The sequence below is a fragment of the Jaculus jaculus genome, chromosome 2 (assembly GCF_020740685.1).
Source record: "Jaculus jaculus isolate mJacJac1 chromosome 2, mJacJac1.mat.Y.cur, whole genome shotgun sequence".
Taxonomy (NCBI): Eukaryota; Metazoa; Chordata; class Mammalia; order Rodentia; family Dipodidae; genus Jaculus; species Jaculus jaculus.
Window position 1 is genome coordinate 4395715 of NC_059103.1, and position 24039 is coordinate 4419753.

The 24039-nt window shown below is 45.4% G+C and overlaps 1 protein-coding gene across 1 annotated transcript; it reads left to right on the forward strand.

The window, feature by feature from the left end:
* Positions 1-1627: 1627 nt before the first annotated feature.
* On the forward strand, positions 1628-19897 carry LOC101599796 (speedy protein E4A-like). Its single transcript, XM_045142805.1, has 7 exons — positions 1628-1684; positions 1938-2010; positions 15104-15325; positions 16900-16958; positions 17450-17535; positions 19468-19636; positions 19814-19897. Exons 1-7 carry the CDS (start codon positions 1628-1630, stop codon positions 19895-19897), a joined length of 750 nt encoding a protein of 249 aa, XP_044998740.1.
* The last annotated feature ends 4142 nt before the right edge of the window (positions 19898-24039 follow it).

The following is a 24039-nucleotide window of genomic DNA, read 5'->3' on the forward strand; positions in this document are numbered from 1 at the left end:
ATATACATACATACATACATACATACATACATACATACATACATACATACACACACATACATATATACATACATACATACACACACACAGAGATATGTAATATATAGGTCAACACATCATTCCTTCTTGAGGGTCTGGAATGTTCCATTATATGGATAAATGACATATTGTTTCTGCATTGAGCCTCTGATAGACACAGGGTTGGTTCCATCTTTTGGTTATGCCTCCATGAACATTTGTCTTCAAGTTTTCACAGATACAAATCCACTCCTCTTGAGTTCTTTTAGGTATACATCCAAGAGTGGAGTTGCTCAGTTGTGTGGTAATTTTATGAGGACCCAACAACATGTTTTTCCATGGTGGGCATTCCACTTTACATGCTCACGTTCCTAAGGTAAGGTTGTGTTTGTGAGGTCAGAGCTGAATTCCATCTTTTTCTTTATAGCACATGGTTTTATTTTGTTACCTGACATATATGTCACTATATATCTCTGCTCATTTTCTCTTTTCAGGTACAGAAATCCCTTCATTGTTAGCATATAGACTTTGGATAAACTTCAGTATACATCACCAAGTTATCCATATAGGATCCTGTTGATAAAATCATGAGGCTGTAGCTTGTTTCTGTTAAATGTTAACAACCTCAGCTGTAGGGATTTCACACAGATCTGTGATCTCTTATATAACCTTATGATCTGAATTACAATTTTTTTGGCTCATTTTATTTATTTATTTTAATTTATTTATTCTTTCCCCGAGATAGGGTCTTGCTCTAATTCAGGCTGACTTGGAATTCACTATCTAGTCTCAGGCTGGCCTCGAACTTCTAGTGATTCAGCTACCTCTGCCTCCCAAGAGGTGGGGATTAAAGGTGTGTGCCACCACACCCAGCTTTCATTTTTCTTTTTCTTTGCCTTAGTTTTTTTTTTTTTTTTTTCGAGGTAGGGTCTCATTCTAGCTCAGGCTGACCTGGAACTCACTATACAGTCTCAGAGTGGAGATCCTCCTACCTCTGCCTCCCTAGTGCTGGGATTAAAGGCGTGCACCACCATGCCTGGCTTTCTTGTTTTTGCTTTTGTTTTGTTTTTTGAGTTAGGGTTTTGCTGTAGTCCAGTCTGACCTGGAATTCACTATGTATTCTCAGGGAGGCCTTAAATCCTTAAACTCATGGAGATCCTCCTACTTTTGCCTCCTGAGTGCTGGGATTAAAGGCATGTGCCACCACACCTGCTTCATTTTCTTTTTAAAATTATTTTTATTTATTTGTGTGGAGAAGGGACAGAGGGAGAAAAAGAGAGAATGAGAGAGAATGAGAATGGGTGTGTTAGAGCTTCCTGCCACTGTAAACAAACTCCAGATACATGTGCCACTTTGTGCATCTGGCTTAACATGAGTACTGGGGAATCAAACCCAGGCCATCAGGCTTTTCAAGCAAGTGCCTTTATCCATTTTTCCAGCCCTGGCTTATTTTATTTCTTTTTTTAAATTTTTTTAAATTTTTTTGTTTTTTTATTTTTAAATTTTTATTAACATTTTCCATGATTATTAAAAAACATCCCATGGTAATTCCCTCCTTCCCCCCCCACCACTTTCCCCTTTGAAATTCCATTCTTATTTTATTTCTGAGATGGTGTCTCCCTATGCAGCCCTTGCTGGCCTGGGACTCCATGTAGAAGAGGCTGATGTAAAACTCACAAAACCCTCCTGCCTCAGCTTCACAAGTATTGGTATGATCATGTGCACCAGCCTGCCCAGCTAGATTCTGAGTCTTGTTTTGGGTGGCTTAGGCTTGGAAAGTGGGGACTTCCTTCTTCCTGCTGCTTCAGGCCCTTAAGAGATGCTATCACATCAGTCCATAACCACCCAGCCCACCCTCAGCTTCCCTAATGCTCTGGACCAGTAGCAGAGCCATGGGTTAAATCACCATCCCATTGCAGGTAACCACATGGATCATCTGGCCGTGCAGTTTGCCACTGTGTGCCATGCTGTCTAAATATGATTCCCCCAATAGTAAGTACTGGTCTGTCCAACCTGTGGGTGTATAAACCATCCTGACCCCCCCCCCACCATCGCCACCCAGCCGATCTGCTATGGGCACTCATCTAGCACGAAACATGAGCATTTCCATGTGGCTACTAGGAGGTGGATGCTCCTTATGTACTCATGGAACAGAAATGGCAATGAGATGAATGTGATCACACCTCCAGTGGACATTTCCCTATGTGCCCTTCTACATAGGTGGAAGATACATGTGAATGTCTTGGAAACCACCTGGTGAAGAAAGGAGAGGGCCTCCACCTGGGTTCCTAGCCCCTGGTTGTTGTTACATTGAACAGTGCATCGAATGCTTTCAGCCCTACTGAGTGATGACTACACATCACTTCTCTCTAATCTGCTCCTTGACCACCAGCTACTGTGTCTCCTTAGAGACCCAACTCTGTCCCTTCCACCTGGAGACATTGCTGGCTTCCCCAGGGTGTTCTTCTGCTCAGTGGAGTGGACACTCTGTATCGGGGCAGTGAGTTGGAAGGGCTCTCTCAGGGTCTCTGTATTCAGTTACTTTCTTGCTTCTGGGACAAAATATCCAATCAGTAGCAGCTTAGGGAAGGAAGGGGTTCATCTTGGCTTACAGTTTCAAGGGAAGCTTCATCATGATAGGGAAAGCATGGCAGGAGCAGACAGCTGGCATCACATCTTCACATAAGCAGGGCATAAATAAGCAAGAGCCAGTGGGGCTGGCTGTAACATCTTCAGGCCCACCCCCAGTGACCCACTTCCTCCAGCAAGGCTGTACTTCCTAAAGGTTTCATAACCTTCCAAACACTACCAACAATTGGGAATTAAGCATCTAAACACACGAGTTTATGGAGAACATTTTATATTCAAATGAACCCAGCCTCTCTCTTTCTTGCTCTGTCTCTGTCTCTCTCTCATTGAAGCTCTGAATTCCTAAATGTTATTTCTCATATTTACATCTCTTTATAAATTTGATCAGCTGGACCAGAAAATTTGGGACTTGAGATTCTGTTGAGGGCATAAGTGGCAAAAGTTAGCAGTCATCCTCTGTCCCATGGGTCTCATTAGGTATTGGGTGTCACAGAAGGGGCGGTTCTCCTTCTGGATCAGAGTCTGATGTTATGGGGTCTGGTGTCGCACAAGTAAGACCATCGACTCACAGAATGTAAGGTAAAGTTTTATTGGGTAACAAAGAAAAAAAAGAAAAGAAAAAGAAGAAAGTCTGGCTATACCCCAGAGGTTGGTATTTCAGGATGCAGCCCCGAACTGTTCAGAGCATCAGCTTTTATTGGAAATAACCACATGATGTTTATAGAAAAAACAGGATGGGTGGGCTATTACAAGACATCATAAGGAATTCATTACATAAGTCACATAGGCAGAACTGAGGCAAGAAACATTCTATGCTATGTAATCACAAAGATATTTAGAAACAAAGAGGTACAGGAAGGTCATGGTACATTGTACAAAGGGGGTCATCCCATTCCTTAGATAACAGAAAACACCTGCATTTTGCAATAAGGCCTGTGCTAATGATTCCTAGAACTTCTCCTTTATCTGTGAAGAAGATCAACTTGGGTGGTGGCCTCCATTATGTGTGCCTAAAGGCACGGGCTGCAAAGGACGATGTTTAATCACGTCTACTGTGCCCCTTTACGTTCCATTTTCCATCTGCCTATCCTCATTTGAAAAAGAGTGCAGACCAGCATGCTGTGGAGAGGCTGGGGATGGCATCCCAGGCTGAGTTTCACCCCAAGGTCTCCATGTTCACTTGGCACTAAGACTACAGGAGGAGCTGCCTCAGCCTGCTTTGCCATGTCAGACCCCTGCCCACATACTATGCCTCACTTAAAAATTTTTGGCTGTTTGTTTCCTTCTATAGCTTCTTTGCTTTCTTGAGGATCCTTGTTGCATTCTTCACCCAGAGGTTTCCAAACCTGCATGTGGCTCAGTGAATGGTTAAGTATGGTTTCATCCTGATTAGACTTGATGAAGTTTTACCTGCATTTGTACATCCTGCTATTCAGTCCTCATGCTGACAGGCTGGTTCTGGAAACACAATTCTGGGTCACCTCAGCATCCCCATGGTCTAAATACAGCAGTTGTTGAATTAAAATGCATCATCAGTAGGTGGCAAAGAGAAATGGAGAGATGGTTGTACATCTCTGACCAGAACAGTGCTAGTATATCAACTTAAGGACATGACACTGACTTATTTTGCTGTGGACAGTGCCTACCTGTACCATATCTAGAACAGTGTGACCAGGACAGAAGAATGGAGAAGCCAATACTTGAATTGTGGCCAAATCCATTCGAGATTTTCATGGTACTGAAGAGAAACATAGTGATGAAATGCTTTTAAAATAGTCAAGCATCATGTAATGGTGAGGATGCTTTCTGACAAGTGTGCTGAAAGAAGATTTTGCCAGTGTGAGAAGATCATGTATCTTATGAGACCACCATGGTATGTGTGGTCCATTATGGATGGAAACGTTGTTATATGGCACATGGATTGTATGTGAAATACTGTTAGCTGGGCAGGAAGGTATGTACACTTATGTCTTGCTCTGGGGGATGAAGTTATCATGAGTGGAAAACTGTAATTTAGGGTAAGTAGGGCTCTCTGCCCATTGGACTTTTGCAACTTTAGGACCAGCTTCCCAACCCAGCATTTATTTCCCATCAGCAAGAGACTCCAGTGGCTATGAGCCCACTACAGAGGGACTTCCAGGGAGTGTGAAGGATCTCTAACTACATTCAACCCTGAATATCCATGATCAAACACACAGTGGGCACCCATTTCATGCACCATGGATCCATCAATTTGACTTTACACATGTTGGTTATGGTTTGTTAGAAACACTCATTTTGATTGTAGATTAAAAATAATGGGCTGGGGCTGGAGCTTAGTGGTTAAGCACTTGCCTGTGAAGCCTAAGGACCCCAGTTCAAGGCTCGATCCCCCAGGACCCACGTTAACCAGATGCACAAGGGGGCACATGCGTCTGTAGTTCGTTTGCAGTGTCTAGAAGCCTTGGTGCACCCATTCTCCTCTCTCTCTCTCTCTCTCTCTCTCTCTCTCTCTCTCTCTATCTCTATCTGTCGCTCTCAAATAAATAAATAAAAATTTTAAAAAAACACAAAAAATAATGGGCTGGAGAGATGGCTTAGAAGTTAAGGTGCTAGCCAGCAAAGCCTCCAGGTCCCACATAAGCCAGACACACAGTGATGCAAGCATGCAATGTCACACATGCGCACAAGGGGGCACACGCATCTGGAATTTGTTCACAGCCACTGAAGGCCCTGGTGAACCCATTCTCTCTCCCTCTCTCCCTCTGTCTCCTTCTTCCTCTCTCTCTCAAAAATAAATGAAACCAGCTGGGCATGGTGGTGCATCCCTTTAATCCCAGCACTTGAGAGGCAGAGGTAGGAGGATCACTGTGAGTTTGAGGCCACCCTGAGACTAGTGAATTCCAGGTCAGCCTGGGCTACAGTGAGACCCTACCTTAAAAAGAAAACAAACAATAAATAAATAAATAAAACTTTTGACACAGCCCAAATAATGCTTCTTTGACAATAAGTTAAACAATAGATCAAAACTTTCAGAAAGGGCTGTGGAGGTGACTCAATGGATAAAATGCTTGCCACCAAAGTATGAGAACCCTGGTTTGGACCCCCATCACCCACATAAAAGCTGGGTGTGGCAGCACTTGCTTGTTATCCCAGTGGTGGGGAAGTGGAGATAGGAGGATCTTGGGTTTGCTAACCAGCTAGTGTAGCTCAAATCTCACTGATTCTGGTGAGATCCAGGTTTAGTGAGATGCCCTGTGCCAAAACATAATGTTGAAAGGAAGGAATTGAGGAAGACATCAGACATCAATCTCTGGTCTCAACATGTATGCCCACCCAGACACATGCACACCTGTGCCCCCTCCACTACAGATGATGCAACTCAAATGCCCACGGGTAGAATGAATGTTGAAACAAAATGTGTAGTCTATCCATATATTGCACTGGGTTTCTTTAAAAAGGATGAGTTAGGCTGGTATGTGCCCATAATATCAGCAACTGGGAGGCAGGAGGACCAGGAGTTCAAGGCTGGTCTTGACTGTAGAGCTACAGAGAGAGTTTGAAATCAGCCTGGGTTGCATGAGACTGTGTCTCAAGAACAAAAGAAGAAGAAGAGGAGGAAGAAGAAGAAGAAGAGGAAGTAGAATAGGAAGAAGAGGAGGAGGAGGAGGGAGAGGAGGAGGAGAAGAAGAAGAAGGGGAAGAGGAAGAAAATTCTGACATCCTGAAACATCCTATATGAACGCAGGACCTTGAATATGGCATAATGTGAAATGGACCAAAGCCAGAAGGAAATACCCTGTGGAGTTCATGGTAATAAGGTCTACGAGGTCACCAGAGTTGTCAGATTCGTCAGGACAGACCTGGCAAGGCAGTTAGCAGGGCTGAGAGAGGACAATGGGAAGTTAGTCTTTAACAGGTGAAGGGGTTCTATTCCATTTTTTCTTTATTATTATTTTTTGAGTCAGGGTCTCATGCTGGCCCTAAACTTGTTATGTAGCCAAGGATGAGGAATAGATCAGACATCAACCTCTGGTCTCAACATGTATGCCCACTCAGAACAACTGGTCCTCCTGCCTCTACCTCTAGAATGCTGGGATCACAGATGTGCATTGCCACACCTAGCTGAGAGTCTATAGACAGGAAGATGAAAAACTTCTGGAGATGATTTCCAAGGCAATAAGGCAATAAGGCAAGCATCCAATCATGCACAACATGACACTTGTGGTGGTTTGGTTCAGGTGTCCCCCATAAACTTAGGTGTTCTGAATGCTAGGTTCCCAGCTGATGGATATTTGGGAATTAATGCCTCCTGGAGGGAGTGTATTGTTGGGGACGGGCTTATGGGCTTTATAGCCAGTTTCCCCTTGCCAGTGTTTGGCACACCCGCCTGTTGCTGTGGTCCATCTTATCTTGGCCAGAGGGTGATGTCCACCTTCTGCTCATGCCATTGCTTTCCCTGCTATTGTGGAGCTTCCCCTCGAGCCTGTAAGCCAAAATAAACCTCTTTTCCCCAGAAGCTACTCTTGGTTGGGTGATTTCTACCAGCAATGCGAACCGGACCACAACAGTAAAGTGGTACCGAGGAGTGGGATTGCTGCTAGACACCTGAGTATGTGGCTTTGGCCTTTTGGAGCTGATTTTCAAGAGGAATGTGGAAGGAGTTGAAACCTTGGCCTAAGAGATGCCTTGCAGTGCTGTAAGTACAGCTTGATGGACTATTCTGGTCAGAGCTACAAGACCTGAATGCAATAAGAACTATGGACTGTGAGGTTTGGCTTATGAGGGTGAGAAAGAGCTGTGCCTGGACTGGGCTAGCAGTTTGTGTGAGAAGCTTGCTCTTATGCCCATGTCCTGAGAAGTTGTGCAGGGTTGCTTTGCGTAGAAATGAACTTGTGTGAGCAGAGGGATATGGCACAGAAAGAAAAATCTTTGGGTGAACTGCTGCCCGTTCAGCTGCAACTGAGAGATTACAACCTTTGAGACTGGGCTAGCTGACCTGCGCTGGGGCAACAAGAAGAATGTCGACTCTTTTGAAAGGGCCTGAGTGCTCAAGGTGTCCTGTTCTTCAAAGTCTGCTTTATTCCCCCCTGGATTAACAAATTGGCACCCTACCTGGTATCCTGGAGTATAAGAAATGCTGGAAAGAGGGTCATTGAGTTTGCAACACGGTCTTGTGTTTTGGAAATGGCCATGGGCAGTGTGAAGCGGGTTTGCTGGTTGCCTGCATAGAGACCCCATGGGGCCATGAGGATGAACCGTGGCTTGCAGTGGAGACCCAGTGGAGATGCCGGGACCATGAGATGGCTGCCGAGGAGCTGCCGGCCCCGATGAAGTTTCCCAGGACTGTGAGTAGCCTAGCTGGAGGGGCGGAATTGGAATGTCAGAGACTTGTTGCTGGTTAGAATTATCGATCTTGAAGATTTGTCACTGGTTAGAGTTGCTGGACTTGAAGCTACAGAATTTGATATTTGCCCTGGTTGTTTTAAATCTTGCATTGGTTGAATGTTTCTTTGCTATGCCCAATGCCATCTTTTGCAGTGTGAATATTTATTCTGTGTCATTATGGGTTTTTTGAGGTTATTTTTTGGTATTATGGCTCAGTTAAAAGATCTTGGACTATGGGGATGTATGAACATCTTTGGGATTGATTAAAAACTATGGGGACTTTTAAAATGAGATGAATGTATTGCATTTTACATCATGTATGATTATCAGTTTATGGGGGCCAGGGGCAGAATGTGGTGGTTTGATTCAGGTGTCCCCCATAAACTTAGGTGTTCTGAATGCTAGGTTCCCAGCTGATGGATATTTGGGAATTAATTCCTCCTGGAGGGAGTGTATTGTTGGGGACGGGCTTATGGGCTTTATAGCCAGTTTCCCCTTGCCAGTGTTTGGCACACCCTCCTGTTGCTGTGGTCCATTTTATCTTGGCCAGAGGGTGATGTCCACCTTCTGCTCATGCCATTGCTTTCCCTGCCATTGTGGAGCTTCCCCTCGAGCCTGTAAGCCAAAATAAACCTCTTTTCCCCAGAAGCTACTCTTGGTTGGGTGATTTCTACCAGCAATGTGAACCGGACTGCAACAACACTCCAGACAAAGATGGACCGGATCCACATGGGGCTCATACAATGACGTTGCCCATTGACACTTTAGTTGGCAAATGTGAAATCTATGATGTTTGCATTGGAATGAATTTGAATACTGGCACATTTCTCAGAACATACCCCTGATGTTAAGTGGCACCTAGCTAGATGAAAGTGTCAGTACCCGTGCCGTCGTTTTCCCCTGTCGTCGTGGAGCTTCCCCTCAAGTCTGTAAGCCAAAGCCAACCCTTTTTCCCACAAGCTGCTCTTGGTTAGGCATTTTGTGCCAGCAATGTGAACCTGGCTGCAACAGTAAAGTTGGTACCAAGAAGTGAGATTATTGCTGCCAGACATCTGAGTGTATGGCTTTTGGCCTTTTGGAGCTGATTTTTGAGGAAGGAATGCAGAAGAATTTGAAACCTTGGCCTAAGAGACGCCTTGCAGTGCTGTAAGTACAGCTTGATGGACTATTCTGGTCAGAGTGGAAAGACCTAAATTCAGTAAGAACTATGGACTGTGAGGTTTGGCTTATAAGGATGAGAAAGAGCTTTTAAACCTGCATTGGGCTAGATGCAGTTTGAGTGAAAGGCTCATGTAACCCAGGCTGATTTCAAACTCTCTCTGTAGCTCTACAGTCAAGACCAGCCTTCTGCATGAGTTGTGCATCTGGCTATCATGGGTCCTGGGGAATTGAGCCTTGAATCAGGGTCCTTAGGCTTCACAGGCAAACATTTAACCACTAAGCCATCTCTCCAGCCCAAAAATAAAATATTTTTTTTAAATGCAGGAAAAAGAGGGTCATTGAATTTGCAACACGGTTTTGTATTCTGGAAATGGCCATGGGCAGTGTGAAGCAGGATTGTTGAATTACCTCTGTGGAGCCTAGTGACCCATGAGGATGAACCTTGGGTTGTGGTGGAGACCCATTGGCAATACCACTATGGACTGGCTGCCAAGAAGAGCTGCCGGCACCAGATGAAGTTTTCTGGGACTGTGAGTAGCCTAGCTGCAGGGGAGGAATTGGAACTCCAGAGACTTGTTGCTGGTTAGAAATATCAGACTTGGAGACTTGTCACTGACTACAGTTGCTGGACTTGGAGCTACAGAGTTTGACGTTTGCTCTGTTTAAATCTGATATTGGTTGAATATTTCTTTGCTATACCCAATGCCATCATTTACAGTATGAATGTTTATTCTGTGCCATTATGTTGTTGCTTTTTAAATTTTTTTCTTTATTTTTATTTATTTGAGAGAAAGAGGCAGAGAGAGGGAGGGAGAGAATGGGCACGCCAGAGCCTCCAGCTACTGCAAACGAACTCCAGGTGCATGTGCCCCCTTGTGCATCTGGCTTACATGGGCACTGGGGAATCGAACTGAGGTCCTTTGATTCTGCAGGCACACGCCTTAACTGTAAGCTGCCATCTCTCCAGCCCTTCCTTCCTTCCTTCCTTCCTTCCTTCCTTCCTTCCTTCCTTTCTTTCTTTCTTTCTTTCTTTCTTTCTTTCTTTCTTTCTTTCTTTGGTATTATTGTTTAGTTAAAAGATCTTGGACTGTGGGGATGTTTGAATATAATTTGGATTGATAAAAACTATGGGAACTTTCAAAGTTTGGCTGAATGCATTGTATTTTATATCATGTGTGATTATCAGTTTATGGGGGTCAGGGGTGGAATATGGTGGTTTGATTCAGGTGTCTCCCATAAACTCAGGTGTTCTGAATGCTAGGACCCCAGCTCATTGCAATTTGGATATTAAAGCCTCTTGGAGGCAGTATATTGTTGGGGGTAGACTTATGGATATTATAGCCAGTTTCCCCTTGCCAGTGCTGGGCACACTCTCCCGTAGCTATTGTCCACCTGATGTTGGGGAATAGGTGATGCCTACCCTCTGCTCATGCCATCACTTTCCCCTGCTATCATGGAGCTGCCCCTTAAGTCTTTAAGGCAAAATAAACCCTTTCTTCCATAAGCTGTTCTTGGTTGGGTATTTTCTGCCAGCAATGTGAACCTGACTACGACAGCAGTTTTATGATTTTAGGTTCTTAAAGTAGGTGTCTGTTGAGTTCAGAGATGCCTGAGGGTGGAGGTTGTGTGTTCCCTGTACAGATTCCTGAATGCACTGAAAGTCAATACTATACCACTGTAAGAAGTGTGGTAAGGAACAAGTCATGAGTCACACAACCTATCGAAACACTTCTGCCCATCTTGTGATGCTTATCGTTGCTGCTCTTCCTCAATTTCCTTGCCATCCCGCTCCCCTTCTCACAGACTGAGGTTTCAAATGGCAGTGTGCACAGGAAAGAACAGCGACATATTTCAGCTGACTATAAGGAAACTATTGCTTCTAATACACACCGGGGACAGGTAGAACCAGGCATGCAGAATGGTTTTGGGTAATGGAATGGGTTTAGGTTAGTAGAAGCAACAATCATTCATTCTGACCCTCAGTAACAAATGAATGTTACATCTATTTACTTTTGTTTTGTTTTGTTTTCCAGATACAGTCTCACTCTAGTCCAGGCTGAATTGGAATTCACTATGTAGTCTCAGGGTGGCCTTGAACTCACAATGATCCTCCTACCTCTGTCTCCTAAGTGCTGGGATTAAAGGTATGCTCCATGCTCCACCACACCCAGCATGTTTACTTAAAAAAAAACTTGGGCTGGAGAGATGGCTTAGCAGTTAAGGTGTTTATGTGCAAAGCCAAAGGATCCCGGTTTGATTCTCCAGGACCCATGTAAACCAGATGCACAAGGAGGCACATGCATCTGGAGTTCATTTGCAGTGGCTGCTGGCCCTTGTGTGCCCATTCTCTCTCTTTGCCTCTTTCTCTCTTTCAAATAAATAATTAATTAAAAAATAAAAATGTTATTTATTTATTTGAGAGAGAGAGAGAGAGAGAGGGAGAGAATGGACACACTAGAGTCTCTAGCCATTGCAAACAAACTCTGGACGCATGTGCCTCCTTGTGCATCTGGCTTATGTGGATCCTGGGGAATCAAACCCGGGTCCTTAGGTTTCACAGGCAAGCACCTTAACCACTAAGCCATCTCTCCAGCCCACATGTTTATGTTTTAAAAATATTTTTCATTATTTGTGAGGCAAGAGAGAAGACAGAGAGAGCGAGTATGGGTGCACCAGGGCCTCTTGCCGCTGCAAACAAACTCTGGATCATGTGCCGCTTTCTGTATTTTGATTTATGTGGGCACTGGGGAATTGAACCTGGACCATCAGGATTTGCAGACAAGTGCCTTTGACCTTGGAGTCATCTCCGCAGCAGAACACAGGTTCACTTTTTAACTGGTTGCCAAGTTGGAAGGCTGGTGGCCACAGCCTTTCTCCCCTCCTGACTGAGTGGACGCACTGCACGGTGGTAGTCTGCACAGCAGGCAGCAGCATCTTGTCAAACTGCCCCTAGTCTTGACCTCTCCCCAGGTTGGGAGGAGCCTCGGTCCCGAAGGACAGTTAGATATTCCAGAGTCTAGGCTCTATGCAAGGTTGAAGAGAGCTTGAGGGGATCATGGCTGCTGGCTGACTGTCATCATGGTCTGAGGACCAGAGTTGTCAGCCCGGCACCTCCATGCCGGTCACCTGAGGTGGGTGAGGAGATCCCAGTGCCATCAGCTGAGAGAACCAGGGTGAATATGAGGGGCTGACACAAGGAGGGCCTCCAATGTAAGGAGGGAGGACTCAGGATGCCAGGGTTAGAGGACGAAGGGACAGTGGGAGCATCGACGTCACATGGATGGGAGACATATGGAGCACTGAAGGGGTTAGGAGTTGAGATCCAAAGACAGAAAATGGAGAGGGCACCCGTGAAGAAATTCCCACTTTCTCTCAATAAACACAAGGTGTCTATAATGAGGAAGCATTCTGAGGGGCAGAGACAAGAGACAAGAGACAGTGACAAGGGGGAAAGGGGCAGATGGATATCAGTATGGATGGAAAAATGACCCAATGACTGTGAAAAGGCAACAGCTGAACAGATCTGGGGTAGTTCTGGGGTGAACTGAGTATGTACTGAGATGATTAAGGGCTTAATTGTGCTAACTTCACACCGGGATCAGGTTTCTTTCTGGGGGTCCTTTTTATTCTGAACTTTTTAAAAACAAAGGATTTTCCTTGTCGGTACACAGAAATCACATAATGAAAGTGGAAAACAGAGACTCTGAAACACAGGAAGGATTGATTGTGTCATTAGCTTGAAAGATGAAGGGGCTGCAAGTCAAATAAAGAGGGAGCTTAACTTTAGAACTGCAATGGTTTACGACACGTCTACCTTATTGTGAAAGTACAAGGTGTTCCTGGTACCAAAAAGGGGGGGGTCGTGTTTGTTCCCCCCCACACCCATACCCAGATTAAGATATGCAAACCCATCACAGTCGGCTGGGAACTGACACCTGCGCAGGCGGTGGAAAACATCTTCCTCCTCATCTCCTTTCGCAAAGCCAGGCACCCGGAGCACTAACAGGGTGCCTGGAAATGCAAAGCTTTAAAACGTGATCACACCTCTCTCGGTAATGTAAAGGGGGGGGGGTCCCTTCCAGTTCAGCAAGGCCTGGGTGTCTGGTGGCTGGAGTCCGAGAAACTTTTAAGAAAGCTCCTGGCAGGAGAAAGCACGGAAAACAGGACTAGATTTTTTTTAAATTTTTATTAGCATTTTCAATGATTATAAAAAAATATCCCATGGTAATTCCCTCCCTCCCCCCCACACTAGTTTTTTTTAAGTTAAAAAATATTTTAAAGAAAGAAAGAGAGAGAATTGGTAGGCCAGGGCCTCAGCTACTGCAATTGAACCCCAGATGCTTGCCTAGTGGGCATGTGAGGCCTTGCATTTGCCTCACCTTTGTGAATCTGGCTTACATGGGATCTGGAGAGTCAAACATGGGTCCTTAGGCTTTGCAGGCAAGTGCCTTAACCATCAAGCCATCTCTCCAGATCTAGAAAAGCTTTTATATTGAAATTTTTCATATATGTATTATTTTATTTTATTTATTTAGTTACTTGAGAGAGAGAGAGAGAGAGAGAGAAAATGGATGTACCAAGGGCTTAGCCACTGCAAATGAACTCCAGACATGTGCGCCACCATGTGCATCTGGCTTATGTGGGTACTGGGGAATCAAACCTGGGTCTGTAAGCTTTGCAGGCAAGCACCTTAACCACTAAGCCATCTCTCCAGCCCCTACATAATGTATTTTGGTTATAATTCCCTCCTATTACCTTCTTTTCTCTCCCCTTATGCTATCCTGAACCCTTTCTTTTTTCCAACTAGACCCTCTTTCGATGTCTTTTTTTGCCCTTCTCTGTCATCCATAATGACATATTGAGGGGCCCAGTATTGTGCAGGTGACACCAGCTGCTATGCAGTTGTGACTGCAATGGTCACTTTGTGTCTGGAAGACAAGACAGCATTCCTAAGCCCTCCTTCCTATCCTTTGACTCTTACATTCTTCCCACCACTTCCTCTACACGCTCCCGGAGTTGGAAGGCATGATAGGGGTGTTTCATTCGGTGCTGAGCACTCAGTAGTCACCTATGCTCTGCACTGGATGGGTTCCGAGTTTCTTCAGAGTCACTGTCATCAGTAAAAAGAAGCTTCTTTGGCCAAAAATGAGCACAGCAGTAATCTATGAGCACAGACATAAATATTTAGAGGCCACTTCGATGTGTGCAAGCTCAACATATCCATTTATCCAAACAACAATGGCTACTCCCCCACAGGGACCTATGACCTTCCCAACCATAGGCTTTTTTTTTTTTTTTTAAGGTAGAGTCTCATTCTAGCCCAGGCTGACTTGGAATTCACTATGTAGTCTTAGGGTGGCCTTGAACTCATGGTGATCCTCCTACCTCTGCCTCCTGAGTGCTGGAATTAAAGGTGTGTGCTACCTCGCCCGTCACCAACCATAGGCTTTTTAAAAAAATTATGCTTTATTTCTTTGAGAGAGAGAGAGAATGGGCATGCCAGGGTCTCTAGCCATTGCAAACAAATTCCAGATGCATGTGCCACCTTGCACATATGGCTTATGTGGATACTGGGGAATAGAACCTGGGTCCTTAGGCTTTGCAGGTGAGTGCCTTAACCACTAAGCCTTCTCTCCAGCCCCCAACCATAGGCTTTGACTAGGTTTTCAGTGCCAGGCATGAATTCTCTCCCATGAAAAAAAAGCCTCAAAGGCCAGGTGTGGTGGTGCATGTCTTTAATCCCAGCACTCAGGAGGCAGAGGTAGGAGGATCACTGTAAGTTTGAGGCCACCCTGCGACTACATAGTGAATTCCAGGTCAGCCTGGACTAGAGTGAGACCCTACTTCAAACAAGCAAACAAAAAGCCTCAAATCCAGCAAATCCAATCAGATTGCAGTTGTTTTCCTCTATAACAGTCATGCCACTATTGCATCAATAGGCACATTAGAGGTGTGGTTTCTTTCCTCAGGTCTGGGGGTGGAGCCCTCCCATTCACCTCTGTCAATCAACCTGAAGAGGAAGAGGGACTGGTTATTAGATTCCAAGGATGATGACCTGGCAGAGTTGCTTATCCCTGATCCTGAGCCTGTCTGGGTAGTGGAGTATCTGTGTGGGCTCAAGATGAAGTTGAAGAGGCAATGTGTGTCACTGGTTCTCCCTGAGCACCATGAGGTCTTCACCAAGCTACTAGGTAGGAGACATCCACACAGTACCTTTGTGTCCCATTGCTTAGAAAAGAGAGGCAACTTCTAGTTTATTTCCCAAAAGAAAAGCTGTGCTAGAAGCCCTGAGCTTCAATGCATGGAGGACTCATGCTTGATCGCTCCTACAAGTCACAAAGACACAGGGGTTTACCCTGGACTTGACAAAGATTATCACTGGGGATAAGGAGCCTTGGTTTCCACCATCCTTTCTGTAATTTAGCTCTTCATATATTTTTTTTCCTGAATCTCAGTCTTTTAAAAAATATTCTATTTACTTATTTAAGAGACAGGGGAAAGAGAGAAAGAAAAAGAGGGAGGGAGAATATGGGGGTACCAGGGCCTTTTACCATTGAAAATGAACTCCAGACACATGTACCATTTTGTCATCTGGTTTTATGTGGGTACTGGGGAATCAAACCCTCGCTATCAGGTTTTGTGCTTTTAGCTGCTATTGCAGTCCGGTTTGCATTGCTGGTAGAAATCACCCAACCAAGAGCAGCTTCTGGGAAAAAGAGATTTATTTTGGCTTACAGGCTCGAGGGGAAGATCCACGATGGCAGGGGAAAATGATGGCATGAGCAGAGGGTGGACATCACCCCCTGGCCAACATGAGGTGGACTACAGCAACAGAAGGGTGTGCCAAACAGTGACATGGGGAAACTGGCTTTAATACCCATAAGCCCACCCCCAACAATACACTCCCTTCAGGAGGCATTAATTCCCAAATATCCATCAGCTGTGAACCTAGCATTCAGAACACCTAAGTTTATGGGAGACATCTGAATCAAACCACCACAGCTGCTGAGCCATCTCTCTAGTTAAAGGACGTCATCTTTTGTGTGTGTGTGTGTGTGTTCATTTTTATTTATTTATTTGAGAGTGACAGAGAGTGAGAAAGAGGCAGAGAGAGAGAGAGAGAGAGAGAGAGAGAGAGAGAGAGAGAGAGGATGGGCACGCCAGGGCTTCCAGCCGCTGCAAACGAACTCCAGATGCGTGTGCCCCCTTGTGCATCTGGCTAACGTGGGTCCTGGGGAACCGAGCCTCGAACCGGGGCCCTCAGGCTTCACAGGCAAGCGCTTAACCACTAAGCCATCTCTCCAGCCCAAAGGACATCATCTTTTAATCTTTGTAAGGGTAATCAATCCAGGTTAACACTCTGATAGGACATCACATGAAGCAGTCACTATAACTGCTTTCTGACATGTGAAGTGTCACATTTGGTTCCAATGAGGGAACATCACAGTTTGTTGTAACTTCTTAATCCTGGGATGGAAACGTACCTCGGTGTTAGAGCACTTACCAGGCATATACAAGGTCTTGGATCGATCCTCAGAACCCCAGGAAAAGGATGTTAAGCATGTATATATTCCACTCATAACCCAATCCACCCAGTCCCTGCTCCCTGGAGTCTCGGGGAAGCCTATTGTCCCTTGACTGGCACATCTTGTCTTTTCACCTGAGCCTAACTTTGGCCACAGTCCTGAAACTTCTCCCCAGGAGTCCCCTTGCCCTCTGACCCTATGCCCTTCAGTTCCAATCTCACAACCTGTTCTGTTCACAGAGGATTCCGTGGTGAAAAGATTCCTGGCCTGGGACAAGGACCTGAAGGTGTCTGATAAGGTGAGGGGTTCTTTGCTGAGCTGGGTCGGGGCACCTGCCTTGCCTGGGGAGGGGCCTCACTAACCCGTGGGCTTTGGTCGTACTATGGTGTCACTTAAATTATAAAGGCCTGGCCACCATCAGGCCCGGAAAATCACCTCTTTGGCAATTACACTTGAACTGCCATACCCCTCTTGTCTCCTCTCAGATCTCTGGGTCCCTTTGCTCCAGATGTCCAAAGCACCCCCCCCCCCACTCCTCCATCAATGATGTCCAAATCCACCTTAGAAGCACCTATAACCATCAATTCTGGGACAACAAAGGTTGCCACTCTGACTTTTCTCCTTGTCAGTTGTCCTTTCTGCTGTCCCTTTTCTCATACCAGTAGGTCATCCCAACACTGGTGGGCTCCTCTCTGAGCTGTATACCTGCCTCAACTTCCCCTTCCTCTGCTCTCTCATCTTTCCTCTTCAAGGTGTGATCTCTCTTTTCCTATCTCCTCTCTCCATCAGTACCTCCTGGCTATGGTCATAGCTTACTTCAGCCGTGCCGGACTCTTTGCCTGGCAATACAGGCGGATCCATTTCTTCCTGGCTCTGTGAGTATTTTACCTTTTTCTATTGGTCACTGTTCCCTGTCCCAGGTGGGGAGTAGAAGTCACGAGAAGTGGGCTTTTGATTTGCCATTCATTTGTTAGTATTTCTCATGATATATTTATTTAAGAGAGAGAGAGAGAATGGGCACACCTGGACCTCTAGCCACTGCAAATAAACTCCAGATGCATGAGCCACCTTATGCATCTGGCTTTACGTGGGTACTAGGGAATCAAACCTGGGTCCTTAGGCTTTGCAGGCAAGTGCCTTTGCCACTAAGCCATCTCTTCAGCCCTATTTATTTTTGCTTGTGTGTATAATGTGGTGTGTGTGTGTGTGTGAGATGTCTGCACATATATGTGCCTTATAGCATCCATGTGCACTTACCTGTAGTGGCCAGATCAGAATGTCTGGTGTCCCACTTCATGGCTCTTCTGTCCACTCTTACTTAGGCCACAGTCTCTTACTGATCCCACAGCTTGTTTTTTATTGTGAGCTGTGGGTGATTCTTGGGTACTGGAGTTACAGTCAGGCATGGCCACCCTGAGCTGTTTATGTGGGTCCTGGTTATCAGGCCTCCTCAGAGCCACATGCTTGCACAAGAATTGTTCTTAAGCAATGAGCAATCTATCTAGCCCCATTCATTTAAAAAAAAAAAACTTAATTAGCCGGGTGTGGTGGCGCATGCCTTTAATGCCAGCACTAGGGAGGCAGAGGTAGGAGGATTGCCATGAGTTCGAGGCCCCACTGAGACTACATAGTGAATTCCAAGTCAGCCTGGACCAGAGTGAGACACTACCTTGAAAAACTAACAAAACAAACAAACAATAAGAAACACCTTAGTTAATTTATTTGTGTGCTTGTGTTTGTGGAGAAAATCACACCAGGGTCTGTTGCTGCTGCAAATACCAACACATGCGCTGCTGCATTGTGTCTGTGGTTCTACATGGATGTTAGGGAATCAAGCCTGGGCCAGCACGAATGCAAGCGAGTGCCTTTAACCACTGAGCGATATCACTAGGCCCTGCCATTCATTGTTAACAGCTCTCTTGGTTGTTAGCTGTGTGTATAAAGCTAACAGCTATTTTAGTAGTGTTCTTATGTATTTCCTTATGAAAAACATACTGCTGTCAGTTCAAAAACAGAACCAAGTAAGAGTAAAGAAATGCGGAGCCCTCCAAACATTGGAGAGTACGAGTGACAAACCCCATCCGCAGGCGCTGAGACCTGCGGCATCTCCCTCGCCTTGATACTCTCCCTCCCACGCTCAATACGTGACGCTGGTTCCTCCTCTGGACCCCGCGACAGATGTCCATCTCTGGCCTCCTGACCAGACACGAATCCGCCGTAAAATGCTCCTGGCTGGTGCTGGTGACCTGTTCCCAAGCCACTGGGCACTATGTGTTACCTGGTCAGTGGCACTGGGAATCACTTTCCATATCCAGGCTGGCATTCCCGGTGTGAACCCAAGCCCTTCCTCCAAGGTCTCTTCCGCCACACTAGCCATCAGCTGACTTCCCATTCCCTCCATCCCCAGCGCCTTCCCCACAGCCTCTCTGGTGTCTTGTATTTCCCATCCAGTTTTCTCACACTTGTGTCATCTGTTCTGAAAGTTCGTTCACTTCTGTAGCCCAGCTACTAAGTGTGCTGAGGCGGGAGGCTCCGCCTCGTTTCAAGTAGAAGGAAGGGAAGACATTATGGAGACATGAGGTCAGCCTATGGTGAGAGGGACAAGCTCCTTAGATGAGCTTGTCACACCAGCATTGAGTGACAGGCACCTTCATCTGTGGTCTGTCCACAGTGCGCTGTCTGTCAGGAAGGGCTGCGTCTCACCGGTGGGGGCTATAACACCATCCAAGGCTAAGACGGCCTGCCCAGTCTCTTTTCTGGGTGTTCCCTGGTCGAGCTAATCCTGGCAGCACTGATTTCTTCCTCAGATACCTGGCCAATGACATGGAGGAGGACAACCAGGCCCCTAAGCAGGACATTTTTTACTTCCTCTATGGGAAGAGTTACGCTCAGCGCCCTATGTTCCACAAACTTCGCTTTCAGTTTGTTAGGTCCATGGGCTGGAGGACGTGGGTGTCCCGAGAGGAGTGTGAAGAGGTGGGTGTGCTGTGGACAGGCACGATTTGGAGGGATGGCTTGGATGGGAGAGAGGAAGGACAGGGTTGGGTCTGGGGTGGGATTTAGGGATGGATATAGCAGAAGGTTAGAGAAGGAGGGTCCCAGGATCTTCCTGAGGAGCCAACATTTGCTCAGGGAGGTGTTTTTCCTTTCCAGATCCAGGCTCACAACCCAGAGCTCTGGGTGTGGAAACGGGATCGCGCCACCTTGCCCCAGAACTCCCGCACCATCGAGGCCTAAGGTCATCAGCATGAGATACAGGTATGCCTGCGTCCTCTGGAGTATGGACATCATCTGTGATCAAGTAAGGAAGGCCATGAGCCCCTCGCTTGACCTTCTGTCATCTCACACTAACCTCCTCACCATGAAACGAGCCAGCTGTGCTCGTAGCTAGTCCCTCCCCATCACTGCAGACACAGACATGACAACCAGGAATACGTGATCTTGGGAAGACAGGCTGGGTGCCTGGAGGCCACCGAGGAACCTCAGAAGCATGTGCGTGTCACCGAGGCTGAAACTGGGTACTGATGCATTTGACGTAGGCACGTGAGTCCAAATGACAACTTTGAAGAAGTGGTGATTCATCTCTAGCTGTAATTTTTTGTTTCCCCACAAAATGCTATTTTCCCTTTATCGTCACAATTCATTCTTTGAGTTTACCCCTTGATTTACTAAATTGGTTCTGGGAAGATGGTGCGGTGGTCGAGAGTGCTTGCTGTGCAAGCATGAGGACCTGGGTTCTATCCCCAACACCCGTGTGAAAAGCTGTCCATGCCCATGAATGCAGTCCTGAGGGAGGCTCTGACAGGATACCTGAAACTCTCCAGTCACCCATCTGAGAAACAGCAAGCTCCAGCTTCGATGAGAGTGTCTCTGGGTAGTAAGACAGAGGTTGATAGAGGACACATCTGAGGCCTTCCTCTAGCCTCTGCCTGTATGTGCACAGGGCATGCCCATCTGCACATACACTTGCACATACCACACACACTACATCCTGTGCACACATACAAAAGGATCTGAACTTGAGGGACTTGCTTATTTCAAAGACAGCATTTAGCCATCAGCCTTTAAGTGTCATCGTCTCTTTATTTGATAATGATCATAACTATCACTAACTCTATTCCCATCATTTTTTCTTTCAGTCAAATTGTTTTTGGTGAGAATTCACATGTGCACTCTTTCTCTCCCTTAACTGGCCACTGCTGGTTACAGACATTGTTATGGTTTTTTTTTTTTTTTTTTTTTTTTCGAGGTAGGGTCTCGTTCTAGCTCAGGCTGACCTGGTATTCACTATGTAGTTTCAGGGTGGCCTCAAACACATAGTGATCCTCCTACCTCTGCCTCCCCAGTGCTGGGATTAAAGGTGTGCGCTGCCACGTCTGGAGAGTTGATGTCTTTTGGCTCAAATGTACAATGCAGAAAGCTCGCAGAACTACCTATAGTCTCATCATTGTAATGCTCTGACCCAGACGCCTGAGAGAAATGACATTAGAGGAAAGATTTATTTAACTCAAGGTTTCAGTTCACCCTGGTAGACATGGAAGACATGGCTGGTTGGATGGATCCCTGCAGTGGGAAGAGTATGGCTAGTCACCTGGAAGCGGATCAGAAAGCAGGGATCTGCTGGAGCCAGTTGGGGTGTAGCCTTCAGAGGCCTAACCTGAGTGATCTGCTTCAGCCAGCCAGGCCCCTCCTCAAAGTTCCTCTACCTCCAAAAGCAACACCACCCTCAGGAAGAAGGCTTCCAACATAGCTGTGGGGCATTTCTGATTCATCTTCAAAGGCTAGGGGATGTGAGCTTGGGGCCGCTACTTGTAACCCGCACCTTAGGGTTTTGGTTTGTGGCACAGGATTAGAAGCAAAGGTGTGGTTTAGTTGTGGGTAAGTAGTCATGTGCAGGGGAAGGACTAAGGTGACATTTAGAGGTCAGGATTAGAGATTAGCCATCTGGTTTTATGGTTCTTATTTTATTTATTTATGTGAGAAAGAGAAAGAGTCAGATAGAGATAGAATAGAATAGAGATAGAGATAGAGATAGAGATAGAGATAGAGATAGAGATAGAGATAGAGATAGAATGGGAATGCCAGAGTCTCTAGCCACTGCAAATGAACTCCAGACGCATGCGCCACCTTGTGCATCTGGCTTTATGTGGGTACTGGAGGATTAAACCTGGGTCCTTAGGCTTCACAGGCAAGCGCCTTAACCACTAAGCCAGCTCTCCAGTCTATAGTCTTATGGTTCTTGATGTTGACATATCAATCATATTTCCTGCATCATTAAAAGTTCAGAATTTAAGTAAATGGAGAGGGACAAAAAATTAAGGGGAATAAAAAGAAAAACATTGTGTTGGGTGATATAGTAATAGAGCACTTGTCTAGCATAAGAGAATCTATGAATTGGGGCTGGAGAAATGGCTTAGTGGTTGAGGCACTTGCCTACAAAGCCTGAGGACCCAGGTTCAATTCTCCAGTGCCCATATAAGCCAGATGCACAAGGTGGTGCATGCATCTGGAGTTTGTCTGCAGTGGCTGGAGGCCCTGATGTGCCCATTCTCTCTCATAAACAAATAAATAAATAAATAAGAGTCTATGATTCAATTCCCCATAGTAAAAAGTAACTGGAAAGGACCAGGGTTTGAATTAGTCCAAAGCCATGCTCTGAAAATCTGATCCCCTCAATGAGCAGAGTGCCCTTATGTCCTTGCTATAGAACAGAGAACTGTGCCGGGCCCTGGGCAGATTAGTTGACTTTGGGAGCCAAGGGCACCAATGTCTGAAAATCACAGCTGAAAATGATCCTTCAGCCTGAGTGTGTGTGGGATGTGCACATGTGTGTGCAGATGGGCGTGCCCTGTGATCATACATGCAGAGGCTAGAGAAACAGGGAATCACCTTGGGGTACATCTACTATACTTGGGGTATTACCTCTAGTTTTCAAGGTTATCACAGCATGGCAGTGCATGCCTGTCATCCCAACACTATGAGGCTGAGGCCAGAGGATTCCTGAAATTTTGAGGCCAATCTGAGCTCCATAGCAAGGCCCAGTATCAAAATGTAACCCAAATAAATGAATGAATAAACATGACTGACTAAGTGGATGAATACATAAATCAACGGATCAAAGAGGGGCACCTCTGTCACAGAGCATTTGTCCAGCATGCACAAGGTTCAGGGTTTGATCCCTAGCCACAAGGAACACATGAAAAAAAAAAAAAAAACACAAAGCTTAGAGATACATCAGACTTGTAAACTGTTCTAAATGCTAGTGAATATTGCTTTAAGAAATTCCTCTTCATGCTTAGAGAATGGCAAATAGGAAGTGTGACACCGTTCTCCTCTTCTTTCTAGATCATAGTACCTGGGGGAGACACACATGCCAAAGGAAATTGAGGCTAACCCCTAAGGGTGTCAGGAAGAAAGGAGAGAGAAACAGCTTGTACAGGGGATCTAGAAGAACCCAGATTCTTCTGGAGCAACAAGATAAGAGTCCTCACATCACCCTCCTGGGAGCTGGGGATTCATCTAGGAATCGTGGAGAGCAATGAGAAGCCAGGGCTCCTCCTGGTCCGTTCTTTCCTGAGGCTCTGCCAACATTACAGAGCACCTTCCCTTCATCTAGTCTCCCCGGAGGAAGCAGTCAGAGGTCATGTACATTTGGTTGCCACCATCTAGGACTATTTGAAAGTGGCATATACAGGATCACGTAGGGAGCAATCTACTTTTAAAAGTAAAAATTGAGCTAACCATTGGAATAATTTTAAATATATATTATAAATTTTACTTGAATTTGAAAACATCATAGCATTTATTACTGCAAGGGTTTTATCTTTATTACATATTTATCTTGAATGATTTTGATAAATTGTGTCTTTTAACACATGTTCTAATAGTGATGAGTGTCTTTTCATTTTTTAGTAGGTTTTGTTTTTTTATCTACCATAATTACATATCAACTATACTTGGGACATTACCTCCAGATTACAAAAACTATAAATTTTTATTTCATGTTTAGTATTAATGAATTGTGAACATCGATATGTAATTATTTAACCAGCCTTGACACATTTATTATATATTATCTTAAAGGGGACATGTATGTTGAAAGAGCACACATAATTAGTTTTTATTCCTTGTCAGTAGTTTTTCTGTCATCCTTCTATGGAGCCTGCGATTGCTCTTTTATTGATTAGCTTTAACCATGGCCTTTCTCACTGCTTTCCCAAGTGTGATGTGTTTTTTTCTTAAAAATAGCATGCAATACCTTCCTTGGGGCATTCAATAAAGATGAACAGTTCTCTTGTTTTCTATGCATTTGAATTGCTTGCTTGTTGCTAAATAATATTATTCAACAGAATTGTACCCACTTGGCCAAATTTCGTTTG